Here is a 17,111-nt window from a genome sequence, read left to right on the forward strand (position 1 = left end):
GCCACGCCATTATACTCACACTCACCAACTCAATGGACATGAGCCTGAGCAAGTTCTGGGAGATCGAGAAGGACAGGGAAGCCCGGTGTGCTGCAGTCCACGGGGTCGCAAAGAGTCGGACACAACTGAGCGACTGAACAACAGATGATAGCCGTGTTTTCCAATTACAAAGAAAAGTGTTTACAAATGTGTTTTTTAAAAATTCTTATTTTGATACAATTTCAGACTTACAGAGAGATTATAAGAAGAGTGCTAAGGGTTCCCCAAGTGTTGATACCTTCCCCTTTGTTTTATCTTCCCTCCAGTCTCTCAATGCGATGGTCCAAAACTCTGCTGAATGTAAATCCTCAAGAACGGCAAGAGCAGATCTGAGGAATATAAAAATCATTTGACGAATCAGAAACCCTTCTGATTTACTTTTTTGGCTGGGCTGTGAGGCATGTGGAATCTTAGTTCCCTGACCAGGTACTGAACCTGTGCCCCCTGCAGCGGAAGCGTGGAGTCGTAACCACTGGAAGCTCCAGTGAAGTCCCTACCCTGTTTCTTTCCTTGTCTACATTTAGAATGTGGATGCCATTCCAAATCTTTGTTATGAACACAAGAACAAACCTCCAATACTGAAATTAATGTGGTATTTATAGTGAAAGGTCATTACCTTAGAATGCATTCTTCAAATCTGTAAGCCCAAGATATTAAAAAAAGAATTTAAAATATGTTTATGTATAGGTGCAAATCTCCCTGTGATAGTCTGTTTGCCTTTTTACTGTCTTCCAGCTGCAGCAGATGAAGGCGATGCAGGCAAGCAGGATCATTTGATTTTTTATTATTTCCTGAAACCTCTCTAAGATAACCTTTGCAGATTAACTTTGTTCTTTGTGTAAAATAAAATTAGTCTCCCAAAAGCCACTAAAAAATGCTTGGTCTCCAGCCTTCTCTTTAGGACTCTAATTCTGTATGTTGCAATAGGGCACTATTTATTGTGTTACAGAAAGGTTTCTTTTACCATCTTTTATTTTTTGTATTTTTTATAAAATCTGCTGTTATATTAAGTAAGACACTAATATAAGTCAGACACTAAAGGAAAGTCCCTACTGTTAACTCTGAAGCCAGGTTTTCCTCCAAAACTGGCCTTGTCTTGACTGAATTTTATTTCTAATGTAAAATAGGTCTTTCCTTACAAAAAGCCTAGATTGATCAACCAACCTAGATTGGGTACCAACTTATCAGTATTACACCAGGAATAAAAGGCTTCCCCGGTGGCTCAGATGGTAAAGAATCTGCCTGCAGTGTGGGAGACCTGGGTTCGAACCTTGGGTTGGAAGATCCCTGGAGAGGGCATAGCAACCCACTCCAGTATTCTGGCCTGGAGAATCCCATGGACAGAGGAGCCTGGCGGACCACAGTCCCTGGGGTAGCAAAGAATCGGACATGACTACACAGAGCAGAGACAGAAGGTATTCTTCCAAATGCTGGGGGAGAAATTCAGGGATTTCAGGATATTCAAACCGGGTCTACAGGTCTTGTGAAGATTTTTTGATTTTGGTGGACTGTGGGCCTGGGGCTTGACGTTGTCTACCAAGAATGCACATACAAGAGGGCCAGCAAGGTCTGCCTACCTTTCCTTAAGTCAAACTGCTTTTCCCTCTTAGATCTGGAACCCAGATCACTTTTTATCAGCAAAAATATGCATAGTATTCCCTGTGGATAAATGTTCACATTCTTTTCAGTTCAGAGCAATGATGGTAAAGATGATGAAAGAACTTGGGAGGAGAATCGATACACAGAGCAAGAAATTATTATTAAAAAAAATTTCCTATTATGTTTTATTACAGGATATTGAATACAGTTCCTTACGTTATACAGTAGGGCCTTGTTTGCCCATTCTATATGTGATAGTTTGCATCTAACATCTGATTCCAAACTCCCAATCCATCCTTCTCCCATACTGCCCCGCCCCTGCAACCACAAGTCTGTTCTCTATGTCTGTGAGTCTGTTTTATTGAAAAATTCATTTTTACTTATTATTTATTTATTAAGTGGGCCTTATGAAGCATCACTACACACAAAGCTAGTGGAGGTGATAGAGTTTCAGTTGAGCTATTTCAAATCCTGAAAGATGATGCTGTGAAAGTGCTGCACTCAATATGCCAGCAAATTTGGAAGACTCAGCAGTGGCCACAGGACTGGAAAAGGTCAGTTTTCATTCCAATCCCAAAGAAAGGCAATGCCAAAAAATGCTCAAACTACCGCACAATTGGACTCATCTCACACGCTAGTAAAGTAATGCTCAAAATTCTCCAAGCCAGGCTTCAGCAATAAGTGAACTGTGAACTTCCAGATGTTCAAGCTGGATTTAGAAAAGGTAGAGGAACTAGAGATCAAATTGCCAACATCCGCTGGATCATTGAAAAACCAAGAGAGTTCCAGAAAAACATCTGCTTTATTGACTATGCTAAAATCTTTGACTGTGTGGATCACAACAAACTGGAAAAATTCTTCAAGAGATGGGAATACCAGACCACTTTACCTGCCTCCTGAGAAATCTGTATGCAGGTCAAGAAGCAACAGTTAGAACTGGACATGGAACAGACTGGTTTCAAACTGGGAAAAGAGTATGTCAAGGCTGTATATTGTCACCCTGCTTATTTAATTTAAATGCAGAGTACATCATGCAAAATGCCAGGCTGGATGAAGCACAAGCTGGAATCAAGATTGCTGGGAGAAATATCAATAACCTCAGATATGCAGATGATACCACCCTTATGGCAGAAAGCAAGGAACTAAAGAGCTTCTTGAAAGAGGAGAATGAAAAAGTTGGCTTAAAACTCAACATTCAGAAAACTTAAGATCATGGCATCTGGTCCCATCACTTCATGGCAAATAGATGGAGTAACAATGGAAACAGTGAGAGACTTATTTTGGGGGGCTCCAAAATCACTGCAGATGGTGACTGCATGAAATTAAAAGATGCTTGCTCCGTGGAAGAAAAGCTGTGACCAACCTAGACAGCATATTAAAAAGCTGAGACATTACTTTGCCAACAAAGGTCTGTCTACTCAAAGCTATGGTTTTTCCCGTGGTCATGTATGGATGTGAGAGTTGGACCATAAAGAGAGCTGAGCGCTGAAGAACTGATGCTTTTGAACACTGTGTTGAAGACTCTTTGAGAGTCCCCTGGACTGCAAGGAGATCCAACCAGTCCATCCTAAAGGAAAGCAGTCCTGAATATTTATTGCAAGCACTGAGGCTGAAGCTGAAACTCCAATACTTTGGCCACCTGATGTGAAGAAGTGACTCACTGGAAAAGACCCTGATGTTGGGCAAGATTGAAGGCAGGACGAGAAGGGGATGACAGAGGATGAGATGGTTGGATGGCATCATCAACGAGATGGACATGAGTTTGAGGAAGCTCCGGGAGTTGGTGATGGACAAGGGAAGCCTGGCATGATGCAGTCCATGCGGTAGCAAAGAGTTGGACACAACTGATCGACTGAACTGATTATTTATTTTTGGCTGTTCTGAGCAGTATGTGGGATCTTAGTTCTCCAACCAAGGATCAATCCCCCCATCCCCTTGCATTGGGAACACAGTCTTAACCAATGGACTGCCAGGGAAGCCTGTATGTCATATTTTAGATTCCCCATGTAAGTGATATCATATGGTATTTGGTTTTTTCTTTCTGACTTACTTCACTTAGTACGATCATCTCTTGTTGTTGCAAAATCCATGTTGTTGCAAAAATATTCGCATTATAGGAGTCCCAGAAGAAGAGAGAGAAAGGGCCCGAGAAAAATATTTGAAGAGCTAATAGCTGAAAAGTTCCCTAACCTGGGAAAGGAAACAGTCACACAAGTCTGGAAGTGCTGTCCAGGAGATTAACCCACAGAGATATCCACCAAGATACAATGTAACCAAAAGGACAAAAATTGAAGATTGAGAATATTAAAAGCAACAAATAATATACAAAGGAATTCCCATAAGGCTATCAGCTGATTTTACAGCAGAAACTCTGCAGGTCAGGAAAAGAGTGGCACAATACTTAAAGGAGGAAAACCTACAGCAAAGCATACTCTATCCAGAAGACTCTTATTCAGATTTGATAGAGGAAAGAAAACCTTACAGATAAGCAAAAAGAATTCAGCACCACCAAACCAGCTACAGTAGAGGAAGTTCTGTACCCAAAGGGATCTAATGTAATCCCTAGTAGCTGCTATTAACATAAGGGCATTTTGCATAATGGTTTATTTCTCTCTAAAAACGTGTGCATAAACGATCTTGATGTTTGCAACAGCCTAGTGAACTTGGTAGGGCCCTGCATCATCTCCACTGGGCAAACAAGGAAACTGCAACACAAGGAAACATATCCACCATCATTACTGTTCTATAAGATACACAGATACGCATAAGATACATCCTGTTTTACAGAGAAATTTCGAGGAACAGAAATTTTTATTTTTCATCACAGCTATCTGAAGGTTTAAAAGGAAAATGTTTTGTTTTGGTAATGCATATATGATATCCTATATACTGGAAGGCAGTAGGTTATCATAGGGGTTCTCTGGTGGCTCAGGTGGTGAAGCGTCTGCCTGCAATGCGGGAGACCGGGGTGCGATCCCAGGGTGGGGAAGATCCCCTGGAGAAGGAAACGGCAACCCACTCCAGTACGCTTGCCTGGAAAATCCCACGGAGGAGCCTAGTGGGCTGCAGCCCATGGGGTCGCAAAGAGTCGGACACGGCCGAGCGATAGGTTCTAAACCAGCTTTACCACAAAAGCTAAAGGAACTTGTCTAGGTGGAGAAGAAAAGGCCACAACTAGAAACAAAATTATGAGAGGGAAAAGTTTATATTCTTGCTTTGCTGGTAGAAAAAGGTGGGGAAGGGGGCCTTACACGGTAAATCACAGACAGTGATGCAAAGGCGAGCTGGTAATCTTACTTATGAGGGTAATCAAAACATAGAAGAGGGTTCAGTGCGAAAAGCAGTAAGGCCTGGTGATTGCAACGATAGCAGGAGGCGATGCGAGGAGAAAGAGCTAGGCGAGCTGTGTCGCGCTGTGCTGCAACTACTGGGGGCCATCCGGGAGGTGAAGCCGGTGAGCTTGATTAGGCTACGACCTCCTCTTCTTCTTGGCTGTCTTGAGCCGGGGGCGTCATACTCGCCGAATGCAGGTCTACTTCGAAGCCTCGGTCTAGCCAACTGATAACCATGCTCCAAACTCACCTCTCTGGGGTGCCCACCGAAACCACGCAGTCCCCTACTTCAGGCAGGACTTCCAGCGCGCAGGTCCAGAGCTTAACACTGCCACCGCTTTCCGGAGCGCTGCGTCCTGCGCATGCGCAGCCCCTCGACCCCCCCCCCCCCGCGCCCTTCCCTACGACCTACCCCGCCCCCTCTCCGCCCTATGCCCCGCCCCGCGGCCTCCCGGCCGCGCCACGCTTCCCTTGCGAGAACGGAGGGAAGCCGGCCTCCCGCGTTGCGTATTTTGGCCGGCGACCGCGTCGCGCCCTCTGACGCGCATGTCGCGTCATTTCCGCCCCCTCACGGGAGGCGGCGCTGGGCCGGTGGCAAGCCCCCGGAGGGAGCCGCAGGAGTACGACGGAAGATGGCGACGAGCGGCGGCGAAGAGGCGGCGGCTGTGGCGCCGGCGGCTGGCGCCCCAGCCCCGGCGGGAGACACGACCCCGGGCTGGGAGGTGGCGGTGCGGCCCTTGCTGTCCGCGTCCTATTCCGCCTTCGAGATGAAGGAGTTGCCGCAGCTGGTGGCCTCAGTCATCGAGAGGTACCGGGCGGCGGCGCCGGCGGGGCGGGTGCCGGGAGGGGGATGGGAGGTCGTGCCGGAGGGTGCGTGCCCCCCGCTTCCCGACTGCCTCCTGCGGCTCCGGGACGCCCCGGCCGCGGCCCCGACATCCGGGCTCCCCGGCCCCGCGAGTCGAAGGCTTGTCTGGCCTTCCTTCCGCCAGCCCGGGCGAGTACTCCGTGCCTCAGTTTCCCCCCCGAGCAAAACTTCTGAGGACGACTTCTCGGGAGGGCGCGGCCGGCCGGGCTGGGAGTAATTTTGCGGGACGCGTCTCCCTGGGAGGGGTCTGCCTTCGGGGCTGCCCGCTCTGTTAAGGTCAAAGCTCCGATGAGTTTGCATTTCTCGTCCGCGCTCATCCCCCTGGCCTGGGCTGGAGCGGAGCCGCGGGGTTTAAATCTGGGACCTACCACACAATTTAGTAACGGTCTCCGTGCTGCAGTAATCACTCGGGGCACGTGCTGTTTGTGCTCTAGGTATTGATGACTCTTTTTTTTTTTTCCAGGTTGCATTTATGGTATATTATTACTGTAACGGTCTTTGATTAAAACCATGTTAGTGTTATTCTCAGAGGTCATTTCCTCCCTGACACCGCATACTCTCACTGCCTCTCAACTAAAGGATGTTCAGGCTCTTACCATCAGGACTGTTTATTGGTTAGCTGTTAACATGTTTGCCCTTTTGAGAGTCTTAGATTATGCGAGTTGTGTCATACAAGGCCAGGAATAACCAGAGTGCCTGGCTTTTCCTTTCTTAACCTTGCTCAGAGCGGTCTCTCGTTAGTTTAGTAGTAGACCTGCCTTTAAAGCCAGTCTCACTTTCATTTTTCTAGCCAAATGTGACTTCAGCAACTTTCCGCAGTTGCTTACTGGCTCATTTTAGCTTCCTGCCAACAAGAGTATTACCTACATGTTATCCAGAAGGTTAGAAATTGCTGTTTGTTTCTCAAGGGAGGCCCATGATTTGACAGGTGGTCTACTGCAGTGTTTATTGTTACCTTTGTGCTACTTTGGATGCGGTTTAAAAAATAAATTAGATTAAAATAATGGTTTGGTTTAGTAACTTCACAGTTACCTTTCAGATGGATTTTCCTGTCTAATTATTAAGCCAGGAAGGTTCAGAAAATGTAAACAGATATCAAAAATACTGCTCTCAAATTATGTAGCCTCTTTATATAACTGTTGTCAACATTCGGATTAATGGTATTTTCACAAATTATACTTGCCATGTTACTTAAAATGGACAGTGTTCCACTCTTTTTAGAGCACTTACTCTTATGTTTTTATGGACATAAGCTGTAAGTTATAAAGTCATTTGTTGACACGCTCCCATACATCCAGTATTCGGGGCCTGTGTCTTTTAAACTGTAATAGTTAAGCAGCTCCCTTCCACCTGTAGAAGAAGCCAAAACGAAATACATCAAGGTAGGTTTGAATTTTGCCAAATAAGTGATAGGGGTCTCTCTTGCACTCTGTGTAGCTAAGACAATCAAGAGTTGCCTGTGTTTGCAGATGCTAGTGAGACCTCTCTTCATGGTTTAGAAGAGAAGTCCAAACTGATTGCTGTTGAGTAGCACATCTTTTTATTGGAAGGTGAGACCCTTGAAGTCTCTGTGCTGGTTTTTGTGGCTCAGTCAGCTTTGGAACACAGCAGTGTGTCCTCTTCAGGCTCTCTCAGAGCAATATGATCTTAAGGTTGCACTTACTGTCTGAGAGGTCCTTTTCCCACAGAAAGCAGCTACTCTCTCTCTTCCCCTCCCTCCCTCCATCTTTTCAGACTCTTGCACATGGGAGTGTCGATTGGTTTGCTGTCACGTGGTTCTGTAATTTCCAGAAGAAATATCTGGCTCACACGTTCTTTACGGTTAAACACAGCCTAAACGTATCAAGTGCTCAGTTTGGTGTAGAGCAGAGACCAGCACACTTCTTCTGTAAAGAGTCAGGGTAGATTTAATTTGTGGGCCGTAAGAGGGATGTATGCACTAGTCCACTGAGTCATTGTGTGACGAAGCTGCCATATGCATTATGTAAATAAATGGGCGTGGCTGTGTCCAAAGTTTTATTTATGGGCTCACCTGTGAATTTCATATGACATTTACATATCACAAAATATTCTTTTCATTCCCCCCCCTCCCCGCCCCCAGCCATAAAGACACATGTAAAACTATTCTTAAATATGGCCTGAACAGAGCGGGGTGACTGGCTAGATTTGACCTGTGGGTGATAGTTTGCCAACCCCTGGTTTAGAGCATAACGATTAATACCCTGCTATCAATATCCTGTTTCTCAAAGGTTTTATTTGCCTTTCCAAAAAAAAAAAAAAAAGGTCAGAATTGAGGAATTATTTCTTGAATGCCAAAGTACGGCTACTGAGTGTAGGACTAGGTCAGAGCCAGCCCTGCGCAGACACCGTGGGGCCCTTCCCTGGCTGCCTGGAGGTTTTGGAGCTTTTCTGCGCCGGTTGCTGCTTTGCTTTCACATCTGTGGTCCCTGCTCCCCCACAGTCCTGTGTTCCTTTCTATTGTTATGCCTCCCAAGTTTTTCTTCGTTGCCTCCAGGGACCTTCTATTTTCTGTTACAGCCTACTACTCTCTGCTTCTCTCTCCACACCCCGCCCCCACCCCCTTTTGGTGTCCTAGCTCCATCATGTCAGCTCTTACTTCCTATCTGGTGGCTTGCTCATTCACTGAATTCCTCTCTTTAACTTTTGGGGATGATGAAACATGCTCTGAGATTCCTCAGTACTCCGCCATTCTACTATCTGTCTCTTTTTTCATACCTTTATTGTTGGAATTGGAGAAGGCACTGGCACCCCACTCTAGTACTCTTGCCTGGAAAATCCCATGGACGGAGGAGCCTGGTAGGCTGCAGACCATGGGGTCGAGAAGAGTCGGACACGACTAAGCGACTTCACTTTCACTTTTCCCTTTCATGCATTGGAGAAGGAAATGGCAACCCACTCCAGTGTTCTTGCCTGGAGAATCCCAGGGACAGGGGAGCCTGGTGGGCCGCCGTCTATGGGGTCGCACAGAGTTGGACACGACTGAAGAGACTTAGCATAGTTGGAATTGACCTTTGGTTTGAAGAGAAGGCAGATGAAATATTCTGAGGTCCAGACCCTGTTTCGTTTTTGTTGTTTGGCTACACCACACGAGAGAACCTGGGTCCTTGGCGGTGAAATCACAGAGTCCTAACCACTGGACCTCCAGGGAATTCCCTGAGCCCTGTTTGTTAAGTTTGACTTTGTCACCAAACTGAAACAAGGGAGGGATTAGCATGGATAAATTGGGAGGCATCAGTTCATGGCAAATAGACGGGGAAACAACGGAAACAGTGACAGACTTTATTTTCTTGGGTTCCAAAATCACTGCAGATGGTGACTGCAGCCATGAAATTAAAAGACGCTTACTCCTTGGAAGGAAAGTTATGACCAACCTAGATAGCATGTTGAAAAGCAGAGACATTACTTTGCCAACAAAGGTCCGTCTAGTCAAGGCTATGGTTTTTCCTGTGGTCATGTATGGATGTGAGAGTTGGACTGTGAAGAAAACTGAGCACCAAAGAATTGATTCTTTTGAACCGTGGTGTTTGAGAAGACTCTTGAAAGTCCCTTGGACTGCAAGGAGATCAAACCAGTCAATCCTAAAGGAAATCAGTCCTGAATATTCATTGCAAGGTCTGATGCTGAAGCTGCAGCTCTGATACTTTGGCCACCTGATGCAAAGAGCTGATTCATTAGAAAAGACCCTGAAGCTGGAAAAGACTGAAGGCAGGAGGAGCAGGGGACAACAGAGGATGAGATGGTTGGATGGCATCACCAATTCAATGGACCTGAGTTTGAGCAAACTCGTGGTGATGATGATGGACAGGGTGATGGTGATGGACAGGGAAGGCTGGCCTGCTACAGTCCGTGGGGTCACAAAGAGTCGGACAAGACTGAGCGACTGAACAACAACTCTCAAAAGTAGTTTTTTAAAAGAAAAAGATAATCTGAGTTTACTTAAAGCGGACTTCATTTCTGCTGCTTGTTGATAGCATGTCTTTTAGTAGTAAAGATTACAAATCTTTTAAATACCTTTACTTTTCTAGACCAGAAATGAAACTAAAACTAGCTTAATGGAGCACATGCTGTATGTAGGCTTAATTAGTGTAATTAAAAATGTAACTGTTCAGTTCAGTCGCTCAGTCGTGTCCGACTCTTTGCGACTCCATGACTCGCAGCACACCAGGCCTCCCTGTCCATCACCAACTCCCGGACTTCGCTCAGACTCAAGTCCATTGAGTCAGTGATGCCATCCAGCCATCTCATCCTCTGTCGTCCCCTTCTCCTGCCCCCAATCCCTCCCAGCATCAGAGTCTTTTCCAATGAGTCAACTCTTCACATGAGGTGGCCAAAGTACTGGAGTTTCAGCTTTAGCATCATTCCCTCCAAAGAAATCCCAGGGCTGATCTCCTTCAGAATGGACTGGTTGGATCTCCTTGCAGTCCAAGGGACTCTCAAGAGTCTTCTCCAACACCACAGTTCAAAAGCATCAGTTCTTCGGCGCTCAGCCTTCTTCACAGTCCAACTCTCACATCCATACATGACCACAGGAAAAACCATAGCCTTGACTAGATGAACCTTTGTTGGCAAAGTAATGTCTCTGCTTTTCAATATGCTGTCTAGGTTGGTCATGACTTTCCTTCCAAGGAGTAAGCGTCTTTTAATTTCATGGCTGCAGTCACCATCTGCAGTGATTTTGGAGCCCCCAAAAATAAAGTCTGACACTGTTTCCACTGTTTCCCCATCTATTTCCCATAAAGTGATGGGACCGGATGACAAGATCTTAGTTTTCTGAATGTTGAGCTTTAAGGCAACTTTTTCACTCTCCACTTTCACTTTCATCAAGAGGCTTTTGAGTTCCTCTTCACTTTCTGCCATAAGGGTGGTGTCATCTGCATATCTGAGGTTAATGATATTTCTCCCGGAAATCTTGATTCCAGCTTATGTTTCTTGCAGTCCAGCGTTTCTCATGATGTACTCTGCATAGAAGTTAAATAAGCAGGGTGACAATATACAGCCTTGATGTACTCCTTTTCCTATTTGGAACCAGTCTGTTGTTCCATGTCCAGTTCTAACTGTTGCTTCCTGACCTTCATACAGATTTCTCAAGAGGCAGGTCAGGTGGTCTGGTATTCCCATCTCTTTTAGAATTTTCCACAGTTTATTGTGATCCACACAGTCAAAGGCTTTGGCATAGTCAATAAAGCAGAAATAGATGTTTTTCTGGAACTCTTGCTTTTTCCATGATCCAGCGGATGTTGGCAATTTGATCTCTGGTTCCTCTGCCTCTTCCAAAACCATCTTGAACATCAGGAAGTTCACGGTTCACGTATTGCTGAAGCCTGGCTTGGAGAATTTTGAGCACTATTTTGCTAGTATGTGAGATGATCGTAATTGTATGGCAGTTTGAACATTCTTTGGCATTGCCTTTCTTATGGATTGGAATGAAAACTGACCTTTTCCAGTCCTGTGACCACTGCTGAGTTTTCCAAATTTGCTGGCATATTGAGTACAGCACTTTCACAGCATCATCTTTCAGGATTTGAAATAGCTCAACTGGAATTCCATCACCTTCACCAGCTTTGTTCATAGTGATGCTTTCTAAGGCCCACTTGACTTCACATTCCAGGATGTCTGGCTCTAGGTGAGTGATCACACCATTGTGATTACCTGGGTCATGAAGATCTTTTTTGTACAGTTCTTCTGTGTATTCTTGCCACCTCTTCTTAATATCTTTTGCTTCAGTTCGGTCCATACCATTTCTGACCTTTATTGAGCCTATCCTTGCATGAAGTGTTCCCTTTGTATCTCTAATTTTCCTGAAGAGATCTCTAGTCTTTCCCATTCTGTTGTTTTCCTCTATTTCTTTGCATTGATTGCTGAGGAAGGCTTTCTTATCTCTTCTTGATATTCTCTGGAACTCTGCATTCAGATGCTTATATCTTTCCTTTTCTCCTTTGCTTTTCACTTCTCTTCTTTTCACAGCTATTTATAAGGCCTCCCCAGACAGCCATTTTGCTTTTTTGTAGCTGTATGTGCTATCAAATACAGAATTCCTTTCTTAACTCTGTGCAGGATATGCTGGTGAGCATGGTTGTCATTGAATAATTTTATGAATCTTTGTAAATTTAAAAAGAAAAGTCCCTTTCTCTTGGGCTTCCCTTGTGGCTCAGCTGGTAAAGAATATGCCTTCAATGCGGGAGACCTGGGTTTGATCCCAGGGTTGGGAAATCCCCCGGAGAAGGGAAAGGCTACCCACTTCGATATTCTGGCCTGGAGCATTCCATGGACTGTACAGTCCATGGCGATGCAGAGAGTCAGACATGAATTAGCGACTTTCACTCACTGCCCTGAGCCAGTCCTTCCTAGGCTGTCCTGCCTTTCTTAATGATAAGCCTCCTCGAGTCTCTGCCTCCCAGCTATTTGATGAAACTTAGACCAAGAAGACCTACTTGGGAAGGCAGAAGCTGTTAGTAACATCCCCATTAGATAATGCACAGTCATTTTCTAAAAATCTTGAGAGGGAGAAAGGCGTACCTTGGTGCCATCATCAGCTGAGTTTGTGATTGACCTACAGAAGAGAAGCCAGCTCCCGAGTGAGAAGCCTGTAGTTAGTTGTGAGATTAGGTCATGTTTCCATGTCTCAGTATCCCGTTCGCTACAGGTTTGCTGAGAGTGTGAGAGAGGCATGTGAAAGTTTTCACTTGTGTGACACACAGTAGATGTTCATTAAACCTATATTTAAAAAAATGTTTCCTGTATCTCATTAATTTGTTGTGCTTGTTTATAAGTGTGTCTTGAAACAAACCCAGTGGACTCTATGCTTGGGAGTTGGTGATTCTGGTGAGGGGAAAGGGCTCCAAGTGTCCCCCGTTGACGGCAGAGACACAGCTAGCGGTGGCTCAGTGGTGAGGAGCCCGCCTGCCCGTGCGGGGGCGTGGGGAAGGTCCCCGGGAAGGAGATGGCAGCCGTTCCAGTAGTCTTGCCTGGGAAAATCCCAGAGGAGCCTGACAGGCTACAGTCCTTGGGGTCACAGAGTCAGACACAGCTTAGTGACGAGACAGCAAGAGGGAGAGCGGCAGTGAGCCTGCAGTCTGTATTTTGCCCATCACGCTTTTTCACTCTTCCTGGACCCTGGCTAGTTCTTTTTCACTTACATGTCAGGTTGGGTTTTTCCGACCCGGCTGCTTAAGTGCTGTTTTCCTTTGTACTCTGCATTGCATTTATTTTTAATTGGTATGTAATTTTACTTTAAAATGGAATATAATTGCTTCAGATTCCTTGTCCTTTCAGCAGTTTTCAGGCTCTGTGGTACTTTGTTGCAGAGTTTGTTAGGCGAGGTACATGTTTAAGGAAAGTAGCATGACTGCCTGGAGGAGAAATATTTTCACCTTCATGTCCCTTGATTTTCTTTTGTGTCATAGTTGCCTTCAATTTCTGCATTCTTCGCCTTTCTTCTTAATGTCTTGCTCTCTGTTCCATTTTTACATTTCTTTGCCTCCTCTGGTGACCTGGTGTCTGTCAGGCTCTCAGGGAATGAGGGTGGGGTCAAAAAGGGAGACGACACTTCTTTGCTAGGTTCCTCACACACACACATTTCTTCAGGATCAGAAGATAGGATGTTGTCCTTTGGGCCACATGGCCACCTACCTACTCTCCCCTTTAAGTCTTTTAAAAACGAGTTTTCCCAGGTTTATCCTTCCTTGCCCTAAGCACATTGTGAGTGGAGCTCAAGAGCCCTCTGCTCATTTTTTCTCCTTTTGTCCACCTCCATCTTTCCCTAGAGGGTATTATTGTTTCTTGATTGGAATAAGGCAGTTGTATAACTAGGGCAGGAAGAAGTGAAGTGAAGTCGCTCAGCCATGTCCAACTCTTTTCGACCCTGTGGACTGTAGCCTGCCAGGCTCCTCTGTCCATGGGATTCTCCAGGCAAGAATACTGGAGTGGGTTACCATTTCCTTCTCCAGGGGATCTTCCCGACCCAGGGATCGAACCCGGGTCTCCCGCATTGCAGGCAGACGCTTTAACCTCTGAGCCACCAGGGAAACCCCTGGTGGCAAGAAGAAGGGTTTGTTTAATCATAATGTGGCAGCCTTGAACCACGCAATTAATGTGTTGACTCCTGTGTTTTGGATGTGTTTTATCATCAGAATGAGAAGGGAAGCGGCAGAGTGAGTTCCTTCTTTGGCTCAGCAGTGATTCTCTTGATCGTGGTAAACCTGTCCAGTTGAAAAACATGGGGGGCGGGGGGTGGCAGTAAGCAGCTCTGAAGTTCTGAAGTAAAGCAGAGAAGGGAAGTACTTCATAAAATCCATCAAATTACAGGGTGGGGGAACCTTAGAACTATGAATGCAGGGTGTCAGGATGGGAGTGAAGGAACAGCTCTTCCTAGGAGGTAGAAGCAGGGGTGGGGAGCTCTCTTCTGGGTGTGGTGGGACTCCCCCTGCTCCCACCAGTGTGATGGCCCCGTGAACTTTGAGGGTTGCTTGATGTTTTAAGGATTTTGTTTCCTTTCTTTTGTCCATCTGACAAGTAGGGAGAAATGATCCTTGCTGGGCAGGAAGATTCTTGCACATCATAGGTACGCCATAAATGTTTTTCTTAGTGAGGGAGTTATTCCAAGATAAGGAACCGATCTTTGATAATACCTATTTTTCCTTGATGAATTCCCAAATAGGGAAGTGCTGTTTGAGGTGATTCATCACTCACGTTAGCACCTTCAAGACATGGCACTTGCTTTTTGGCCCCCATGTCGATTTGGCAAGTGAACTGAGTCTAGACTCTGTTTACGTTTCCCTTCCTAGGCTGATAGTTCTTGTTGGAGAATTAACTGTGGAAGCTTTTAAAGCACATTGCTCTCTTTTTTCCATTTAAGAATATACATTTTAGTGTTTTTCTTTGCCGCCTTGTTTCATGGGTTGTGATTAGCATCTAATGCAGTAAAGAGAATGACATTAACGTATCCAGCTTTTAGACATAGCTGGGCTCCAGATTTTCACTGAAGAGGCCATTTCTTCTGGTAAAGATAAGGGAGTGGTTAAAAATCACTTTGTCGTGATCTAACTATATATCCTGTGGATGTGGCGAGTGGGGTGGAGAACTCTGGTACCTGAAGAATTTTTGATTTTAGCACCCATCAGATGATTTCTTCCCTTGAAATGTTTATTCTTTTTAAGTTGCTGTGTTGTGGACTGGCCTTGTTTGGTCTTCAAAAGGCGTTGTTCCCACTAACAGTGTTTTGAGTACCCTGCCCTACCCTCTTTTGACCGGCTTGTGGCATTGTTAGCTTTTGGTCTTTGTTAAGTATCAATACAGGACACAATGGTATCCTATTGGATTTTTACTTGTATTTCTTTAATTCTAAGTGAGTGTAATGTGTTTCCTGTTTGTTAGCCTTTGCCACTTACTAAGTCTGGTACCTCTAAGCTCCACTTTCTCAGTTTGAATATAGGGATGGTAACAGGGCCTACCAAGTAGCATTGCTACGAGGAGTAAGTAAGGCCTGTAGAGGGGTAGAGCACCTGGCCTGTAGTAAGCACTCAGTAAATGTTGGTTTCGTTGCAGCGAATCCGAAATCCTGCAGCACGAGAAGCAGTACGAGCCCTTCTACTCCTCCTTTGTTGCGCTTTCCACACACTATATCACAACAGTTTGTAGCCTCAGTAAGTATTGCACTCTTGCCATTCCCTTTTAAGGGCTCGTGAACGGGGAATTGTGTGTCCTCTTGTCTGAACAAGCTGTTAATGACGCCTGTATTTCCGTTCTAACCTGTTCATCCAAGAGTGGAGACAACTGTCAGTTTGATAAGGCTTTGGAAGGTCCTTTACCGAGGCCAGCCAAAAGGGATTTAAAAACTGTTTGGTTTGGACTTCTATTTCATAACCATTAAGTTAACTTCCCTTGCCTTCTTATCGATTTTACACATGTAATTACTAATGTGCTAATTTCGGGGGGATGGATGGGATTGGAAGGTTAGGTGGGGATGCTGAACTGGGGTTAGCAGCCACTGACCAAGGCTGTCTTCCTTATTTGGTTTTGGTGAGGGATTAAATTCTCCTTTTGTGTTCTCTGGTATATGAAGGGATTTCAACTTCAGTTCCCCATCTTTTAAGCTTTTCTCCCCCTAAAGTAACCAGTCTCTTACTTTCCAATATTTCTGATACTTAGCACTTTCATTTTCTCCCCCAAGCCTGATTCATGTAGTTCTGAAGAATTCGAATTATTTGTTTACTTAAATAATTTGCTAAGCAAGCAAAGTGAAAGGAAGTTGGAGGGTTGCTGAGTAGTCTTTCGGTGTCCAGTGCTGTTTATTCTAGGCATTGGCCACCAGTGTAAGAGTCACTTCTAGCTTGGAGCACCTTTGAATGGGAAGCCCACTGCAGAAACAGAAAGGAGAGGTAGTATATTCTAGTGGGTAACAGCATGAACTTTGGAGCCAGACATCTGGATTTGATTCTAGCTGCATGACTTAGGCAAATCATTTAACCTTTCTATGGTTTACTTTTCCTATTTCTTTTTTTTAAAGAGAAGAGGTTAACAATATCTATCTCATAGCATCAGTTTGAGGATTAAATGGATTAACATATTTGAAGTGCTTGTTACTTCCTGTGATGTATTTCCTATTATAATTGTCTTAATTTCTAGTAAATACAGGATAAATTGATCTAGAAACGATTCATGATCATCAGTGCCAAGTTGCCTTTGTTTGCCTGATGGATTGTTGATTCTGAGAAAGATACTGGGAATGTTGGACATACGGAGCTCAAAACTTACTTGGTTCATTGACTGTGAGGCTGAAGTGCACTATAGCAGTCTGAGGTTAAGTAAAGCTTATTCCTTTCTCAGTTCCCCGGAATCAACTTCAGTCTGTGGCAGCAGCCTGTAAAGTCCTGATTGAATTTTCTCTCCTGCGTTTGGAGAATCCAGATGAGGCGTGCGCTGTGTCCCAGGTAAGAGTGGTGGGCCTGTTTCTGGCCCTTATTTTGAGGTAGGCTCGTGACTGACCCGTGGAATGATGGAGAAGGGATGGCATAGAGCAGGGATTGGTGACTTTCTCTGTAACAGGCTACACAGGAGATAATTTGCTGACCATCCAGGCTCTGTTAAACTCTGACTTTGCACTGTGAAAGCAGCCACAGACAGTATGTGAATGGATGCGCACAGCTGTGGTCCAGTCAGATTTATTCACAAATACAGTGGGCTGAATTGGGGCTATGGTTTATCAGCCTCTGGTATAGAGAGCTGCAGAGGTCTTTTCTAGGATTACAAAGATACAT

General features: G+C 45.0%; 1 protein-coding gene across 5 annotated transcripts in view; it reads left to right on the top strand.

Moving 5' to 3' along the window:
* The first annotated feature begins 5,541 nt into the window (after positions 1 to 5,541).
* Positions 5,542 to 17,111, top strand: part of UBR4 (ubiquitin protein ligase E3 component n-recognin 4) — a 136,845-nt gene continuing 125,275 nt past the window's right edge. For all 5 annotated transcript variants that reach the window (XM_061395037.1, XM_061395067.1, XM_061395058.1 and 2 more), the window contains exons 1-3: positions 5,542 to 5,778; positions 15,400 to 15,497; positions 16,681 to 16,784. In XM_061395037.1, coding sequence (XP_061251021.1) covers positions 5,603 to 5,778; positions 15,400 to 15,497; positions 16,681 to 16,784 — 378 coding nt within the window. In that variant the 5' untranslated portion in view covers positions 5,542 to 5,602. The remainder of the gene's footprint in view (positions 5,779 to 15,399; positions 15,498 to 16,680; positions 16,785 to 17,111) is intronic.

Source organism: Bos javanicus, chromosome 2 (assembly GCF_032452875.1).
Source record: "Bos javanicus breed banteng chromosome 2, ARS-OSU_banteng_1.0, whole genome shotgun sequence".
Taxonomy (NCBI): Eukaryota; Metazoa; Chordata; class Mammalia; order Artiodactyla; family Bovidae; genus Bos; species Bos javanicus.